Here is a 7,934-nt window from a genome sequence, read left to right as displayed (position 1 = left end):
AGGAAACAGCCCTGTGAAGAGTCTCAGACATTTGCACAGGGAACCAGCCTGTTTGAATGACAGTTGTGTGAAGCATGCTGTCTGGTGACGGAGCTAACACGATGGGAAACTCACACGCCTCTTCGGATGGGAGCGGGCAGTGGGACAAGTGGCCACTTTGGTGATGAAATGCTTAGATTTGTTTTGTGATATCCCATTGTTTTCATCACGGCGCTTGCACTGAGAAGACTCCAGGTCCTAAGATGCTGCTTCAGAAGTGGCAGGGATGACGGTGTTGAGTCCTTTGGTCGTCTAAAGCTGCTAGCTTTGTTACGGTTGGGGAAAAAAAAAGTGAGAAGAATTGAGTGATCCATGGTATATGAGCGTTAGACGACGTGCCTGCCATTTTTAAAGTTAATTGCCAACACCGCAGTATTAATCTTTCCTTTTGTCGTTCCTCATAAAGACATTGCTCGTTTTTATGACGAAATCGTGAATCATTTCCAGGAAATGCACATCCCAGGAAAGAAATGAGCACTTTGCCGCAGAAACACACGCCACTTAGTCGGGAGAATTAATGGGCACAGCCCTCCGATGACAAACCTTGCTGCTGTATTAAATGCTTGTTATATTTAATAGTTTGCCATGTGCGATATGATTCCTTTTAATCCTTTAATGATTTCCAGTTAAAACAATGACAGCAGTAACAAACATGTCGCAGCATGGAAAGATGTGTCATTGTGTCACCCGGCTTGACAGAGTGCGCTGGGAAATTATTTTACATGATTTCTTTTCTCAAGCCGTATCAATCTTGTTCTTAAGACTCTTTAGGGTTTTACTCCCGTGTCTCGTTCACTATTCACTGGGATGCTTCAATCCAAACCAGGAAGGATTGTTCCTTACGGTCTACCACTAACATGCCCTCTCCTGTGTCACCATTCATGATTCCCACTCAGAAGCAATCAGCAACAAGTCACTTGATTGATAATTTAGTGGACCATCTCCTCCACAATCTTGGCACCTTGTGTCTCAGTCACTGTACCTTTTCCCTAACGCTCACAAATACATGAAGCTTTGAGCCCTCCTGTTTCTCCTTTATTCTTTATATTGCTCTGTAGCTTGTTTTAAACCTACTCTTTAAAAGAACGGAACAGCTCATTGAAATACCTGTCTTCTTTCGCCCAAACCATCTTCCCTTCCCATTTCTTTGCCTCTCAGATCTTACCTTTGGAATGACCCCACCCCCCTGCTTTACCCTGGATGCCTGCTTGTGTTCCTGGCAAGAGCCCACTAACCTTTATCTTCATTCTCCTGCGGTACTAACACTCTTTCATCTGCTTGTCTGAAATACTGCGGTTTTTCTCTTCATTGCTCTTCCCCCTGATTATTCTTAGTGTCCATGGGGCCATTTCCTTCAGTCTTTCTCTTCCTGTTACACATGTTTACTGTTCATTGTTGGATCTAGATGACAGGTGAGGACTGATGTGCCTATTGGCAGTCTTCCTGTTATTAAAAAAAAAGTCTCCATATACATTTTAGCTTCTGATCCTTACAACTCTGAGGGATACCCGAGACTGGTGTCCCTCTTTCTCGAGAAGGAAGTGACATTCAGAACATGCACACTCATCCTAAAGCTTTCCCTAATGTAGGAGTCCACTCATCAACTCTTCTCCCTTTATGACCTCTCTCTGGAAGGATTGCAAACCATTACAGGTCTTCGCCAGGCTAGAAACTGGATGGAAATTAACCACACCCTTCATTGTGCCTTTGCAGATGAGAGTCCCTACACTAAATCTGCCAGCCAGACAAAGCCGCCCGATGGAGCATTGGCTGTGAGGAGACAGAGCATCCCAGGTTAGACCAGACTGTTGGCTATTTCAGCTGTTTTGCTTATTTTTAAATCCTGTTATTTGGTGGGTCTTCAATGATTCCATCCTGGTACCTATGTGATTCATAGAGTATGAACTGCACACCACACAACTTGTACAACCAATAATCAAAAACTAGGTCAGGCAACCTTGCTGACCTATGAGGATTCATCTTGCAAGCTGCCACCGCTGCCACCACAAAACCCTTTGCAAAGTGACTAGAATTGATATCAACTGTCTTTTACGTGTCTTGCATCTGGTTTTAGCAGGATGATGTTCATGGATGTGTCCATGGTGTGTGTGGAGGAAAAAGTCTCCCTGTCTTCTCCCTTCTTCCAACCTCATTTTGCTTCTGTTGGATGACTCTTCCAAACCTCTGGGGCTTGGTTATCTTGGGAAGATGTGATGTAGGTTCTTGTCGGACAATGAATGACACTTTTGTACACAAACCATTTGTGAGACACAGATGAAAAATTCTCTACCTCAAAACCAGTATTTTTGAAGCTTCAGTTTTTGAGAAATAAAAGCATAAAAGGATGTACACTGTCAAATTAAAGAGGGAAGGAAATCCAAAATATATTCTCAACTTGGTAATTAGAAAACGGTTTATGAAAGCACCTGTACTTAAGAGCTGGGTGAAAGTCTCTTCATTCATAGGCTTTAAAGATTCATTTCAATCCCGTTTATATATGTCACTAAGCTAAGCTATGCTGTGGGACTTTAAAGTGCTTTCAGTTCTTAGACAATGGCAAGGTGGTGCTTCCTATTAATCTGAAGCGATTGGCCAATCTATTGGTGAAGGGGGGGGGTTGCACTGGAATAAGAACAGGGTGAGGCTCGTCTTCTCCCCTCTTTGTGGGAGACTTTGCTCATGGTTCCTATCTGGTCTTCTAAGAGTTGCCTGTGATTATGTTTATTCTTCTTTGAAGCTTTAGCGCTATTAAGAATGTTCCTAGCTTGGAAGGTGACGTGCGTACACTGTATCTCCTTATTCTGCTACACTGATGGTTCTGAAGTAGTTTCAATTCTGCAATTGGTTGGCATTGCCCAGTGCCAAGATGTCTGCTCCAGTCTGTGAAACTTCATTCTTAGTGCTGGTCACATTTAGAAAAGCTGGAGCAGCCATGTCCGAGCTGTGTTCACGACCATAGAAAGTACTGTATTTGAAGCTCAATGATGTTAGCTCTGGATCACCCTCTTCATGACTTCTAAATCTCTGTTGGTCCCTGACATGTCGCTGCTAGAACGAGACAAGAGAAGAGACTTCCCACTCTTTTCCTGCTAGGGAAGGACACTGTAACCTTACGTTTGATAAGAATGTGAGGTATTTGGCTTTTCTGTACCTGGATTCCTGATTTGTCATGGGCTTGAACCCAATGGAACCAAGTGCCCAGACTGGGACCTTGGAAGCCACAAGACAAAATGTAATCATCTGCTCTCATGCAGTTATTGCATGCATGTGGTCACAGTGACAAAACCCCATGGGCTGTTGTCTATGTTTCCTTCCATGGGTTTTTCTAATGTTGTATACTAAATTGCAGCTTACTTGAAGGGACAGAGACATTTTCTCTAAGTCGCTGAACCGTGTTTTTTAAATTACTCATTGGATCAGCAGATTGATAAATCGTATTTCCAATAAACTCTTATTTCCTATCACACAAGTGATCATTACAGAATGTCTGCTCTTCCAGATGTGTGTGATTTAAGAGTCACTGAAATTACAAATTTTTCAAATGACTTTATTGTTATTTTTATGGAAGTTGACCATGAAGAAACCTCTTTTTTGCTCATCCCTCATAGATCAAGGGCCAGAGGGAATGGGTCTTCAAAATCTTTTCCATTCTTAAAACAATCCAAGAGAAGAAAGATCAGCCAGTGGACAGAGAATCTAAATGGCTAACCGTCCCTTACTGCTTGCTTACACAGAAAACAACTTTTTCCTAAACTCCTGACTAAGCACTCTGAGAACTCCAAGACTGTTTTGCTCCTTCACCTTAAAGTACCTGTAAACCCTTGTTTGGGACTAAGATGGGCACAGCCTCAGAACCTTAGCAAGAAGTCACTTAGATCAGAGAAGCATAACTCAGCATCAAGGAATCTTGACGATTCTGCCACGTCTGTCTGCTCTTGGATAGTCCCAGACAGAAAAGAGACAGGGAAGAGGCCCAGTAAACATGAGCTCATGATTTGCCAAAGCTTCTGTTGAAAAGTCCAGAGTGGTCCATAGAGCAAGTTGGATTCAGCTTTGCAGCTTTGCCCACTCAGTCTATCCATGCTCACCTTCCAACCCCACTTCTCTCCGGGTTTCATTACCACCCTCTGAGCAGCGTAGGTATGTTTAGGGAACACTACCTCCTTAAGAAGACAGTCTTGGCTTGTCAACCACCTCCTGGCCTTTGTGAATTGATGCCTCCCAAGGTAGGTGCTGTCCCAGAGCCATTTACCCTCACTGGCTCCTTCAGAGTAGGAGGCTGAAGCCTTCAAAGAGTAGGCATGTCCCGTGTCAGCCTACAAAGCTATATACACCCAGTGATCTAAGAATAAGCACTGAATTTAACTATTCCTGTTATGATTCTTTGATGGGTAGGAGAGGATACGGTCAGAATGAACATCTTAAGATTGTCTGTAAATGTTTTATGGCAATTGAAGCAGGTGCTTACCCAGTGTACAGGTAAGATTCTGTCATGTGGGCTGCACTATACTTACGGCCTAGCAGATAGAACCCCTTTGTACCCAAAGGATTACTTTGAATGTTAACAGAAATAGAATTTTTCATTTACTTCAAAACCCAGTATCTCCACATGAACTCAAAATTAGTATAGTAATTACTTTATAATCACAAGTCATAAGGATCTTTCATTGAAGCCTTTCATCTCCCTTCTTTGGCTCCCAAAAAAAAGATGGCACTGTATGAAGAATCTTTCAGGAGCAAAATGCATTTGCTTTGGATGAAAGGAAATGCATTATTAATATTATTTGTGTACTTCTCATTTTAATAGTGCCTATTATGTCATAAAATATAAAAGTAAAAGTTTTTTTTTTTAAAGACTTTCAGAAGCTTTTGTAAATTTTCAGTGAAGGTAATAAAAGGTGACATGTCTGGCCCTGGGACACTGAAGGACTACACATAAAGATAACCTTCTGAAAAAATAATCGTAATAAACAAGGAGGTAAAATTTGAATCTTATTTCAAGGATAAAATAAGTTCCAGATCTAGCTTTGTAAGAAAGCTTTAGATCTGAGGCCCCTAGGTTGGCAGACTATTGGTGAAGTGACTTATGCTAATTAAAGGGTTGTGCAAATTACTATTGAAAATCTGTTCACCCTTTCAATTTGACAGATTTTGAAATAGTTTATGGTTTCTCCCAAAGACAAATATTTTTAACCAAATCTGTCTAATGTGTGTAAAGGAAGAGATGGGACATTGCATTAGACCCCAAATCCTGCAGTTACTGCCCATGTTGACTTGGCTTGCCTCCCCTTCCACACAGGGAGTCTTTCCTTGTTTATTCATCATAAAGAACCCTGTTCTCTACTCACAAATGTGGAAAGCTACAAAATACCATCTCTGTCATCATTCAGAAACTTTGGGACACTCAGGAAAACTATCTTAAATCTACATGCAAATTTAGGTCACAAAAAGTTGTGGAGGGTAGTTTTTTTTTTTTTTTCCATTTGTGGACTATTAGGAAAGACATTAATTGTTATGTTCATAAATGATTGAGTTTCAATCTTTCTTTGTTGTCCCATTTAGGGGTTTGGGCTAGACATGTACATATGAGACTGGGCGCCGAAAATTTGTCTCCATCCAACAAGATTACTCAGTAGAGCTATTAGGATACAACCAGGTCGGGTTCACATCTCCATTCCCAGACCATTCCCAGGAGGAAAAATTGTCATGTCTTTGACATCATGGGAAGCTGGCAACCTTTGGTCCCAGAGAGAGGACAAGTTTGAAGGTCTTTATTAAGTCTCTACTCATCATGTTCCTGTCGTTGTCGTTCATACAATTTGATGCTTCATTGACCTAAATTTCCATTATTACAGCAGATGTCTAGCGTGACTATGACTCTGGATTTAATAGCTGTGTCCGTTTTCAGGCCCATGAAGGCCATTTGCTCAGCCTGATTTGGCTTCTCCTCTCTAGTTCCATCAATGAACCTCTCCAAGAAAACAAACAAACAAAAACAAAATGAAACAAAATTAAAAAAACAAAAACAAATGATTCTCACCACATAGGAAATGGTCTGTTGAACCCTCTGAGTGTGAAATGTCACACAGGGGCTGGGGCAGCAGACACTGTCCTCTGTCACTGAATCAGACCATTCAGTTGGTAAGAATGTCACCAGTGTCACGAGATGCCACTGTACAATATTTTTGCTACACAGTCAGGCAGAGGGGCAAACGAGGGGCAAGCCCCAAACAGCAATGTCTCCAAGCATCCCGATCAGAAGGTATTTCCAAAGATAGCCCTCGTGTCTCAATAACGTTTAGATAAAGTTCAAGACGAAGGCCAAGAGGGTTGGCAGCAATGGCCTTCCCAGATCTGCCTCTAGAGATTCTCTTTCTTCTTCCCCCTTAGTACTTACCTCTGTCTGAAACCTATAAACGTATTACTGTTTTCTTTCTCAGTCCCTCACTACAATGTAAGTAACATAAAGACGGGTCTTATTTTTGGTTTGTTTCTCTAGTGGGCAGGAAAGCACGTCGCAGGCACTCGGTGTTTATGGAATAAATAAATGAGCAAAGACTCAGAAGCAGCTGACTCTCTGCAAAGACGGTGTCCTATGAGCAGGTGCACCTCAATTGTGCAGGACCCTCTGTTCTTACAACTGGCCCCTCGGAGTCTGCAGCAGATATGCACACTGGTCTTGAGTCTAAATCAAATATGCTTCCAAGGAACTACACTGCCCAAAAGTAATGAACGAAACATAGATCAACTGGAAGCCAAAGACTTGTAAAGGTCAGAGCTTTCTCCCCTGGCTCATTTGTCTCTCCTCGGGCAGAGTATATGCGTGCAGACACCCTACATCAGACGAAACCGTTTAAATACTGTCTCACCGCAAAGTTATCAAAGCGAGCATGAACCATTTCGCTGTTACGCCATAGAAAAGGGTGAACGTGTGAATAGCAGCATTCTAGAGTTCATAGATAGAACCGTGCAGACTAGCAGCATTCTAGAGTTCATAGATAGAACCGTGCAGACTAGCAGCATTCTAGAGTTCATAGATAGAACCGTGCAGACTAGCAGCATTCTAGAGTTCATAGATAGAACCGTGCAGACTAGCAGCATTCTAGAGTTCATAGATAGAACCGTGCAGACTAGCAGCATTCTAGAGTTCATAGATAGAACCGTGCAGACTAGCAGCATTCTAGAGTTCATAGATAGAACCGTGCAGACTAGCAGCATTCTAGAGTTCATAGATAGAACCGTGCAGACTAGGAACCTTACCGATTATGGCCGGGACATATTAAAGATTTTCCTCTAGAGAGCTGATCCGGTTTGCTGCAATACGATTGGATTACAGAGTTCTCAAGGAGCACCAAGTGAAGTGAGCAGTCTGATTTGTGTGTCCAGGGCTGGAGCCTTCACTCACAATTCACAAATGTCAGTCTGTTGTATTTGAACGTCTCTCGCCCCTACTAGTAAATAAACATGGCTGAACTTCAACAAAGTGGCTCATGTTGCAGCGAGTGATTTCCCAGAATTGCTTCCTGAATGCAGTTTGAAGGGGATATTATTTGTAGTGACTTCCTACTTTGCCTCAGTGTTTCCTGAAAAAACAATAGGTGTGATGGTTTTTAGGCAATGGTATGCTCTGGGTATGTTCAGGGTCACCAGGATTGTGTTTGACCACAACTAGCACAAACCACAGTGTCTGAAAAACACTGTACAAGAGAGCTCCAGGATATGTATCTAAGAGCCACAGAGAAGTCTTTTGCCCTCCATAGCTTTTGCCCAGAGGAAAAATCAATATCCCTCTTCAACAAGTTAGAGGAACCTCCAATTCAGGGCTTAAAATTAAGTGACTTCAGAGAATCAGGTGAGGTAAAAGCTGAGTTTTTGAGCAACGTGTGATAAGACCG

At 42.2% G+C, this 7,934-nt stretch overlaps 1 protein-coding gene across 12 annotated transcripts in view; it reads left to right on the top strand.

The window, feature by feature from the left end:
* Window positions 1-7,934, top strand: part of GRIP1 (glutamate receptor interacting protein 1) — a gene marked incomplete at its 5' end in the record, with an annotated part of 570,261 nt that overhangs the window by 408,227 nt on the left and 154,100 nt on the right. For 9 of the 12 annotated variants that reach the window (XM_080935622.1, XM_080935620.1, XM_080935619.1 and 6 more), the window contains one exon: window positions 1,753-1,833. The exons of the other annotated variants lie outside the window; for them this stretch is intronic. In XM_080935622.1, coding sequence (XP_080791748.1) covers window positions 1,753-1,833 — 81 coding nt within the window. The remainder of the gene's footprint in view (window positions 1-1,752; window positions 1,834-7,934) is intronic. 12 annotated transcript variants of the gene reach the window in all.

Source organism: Micromys minutus (genome assembly GCF_963924665.1).
Source record: "Micromys minutus genome assembly, chromosome: 22".
Taxonomy (NCBI): Eukaryota; Metazoa; Chordata; class Mammalia; order Rodentia; family Muridae; genus Micromys; species Micromys minutus.
Note: the sequence above shows the minus strand (reverse complement) of the source record. Positions and strands in the feature narration are given on the sequence as shown.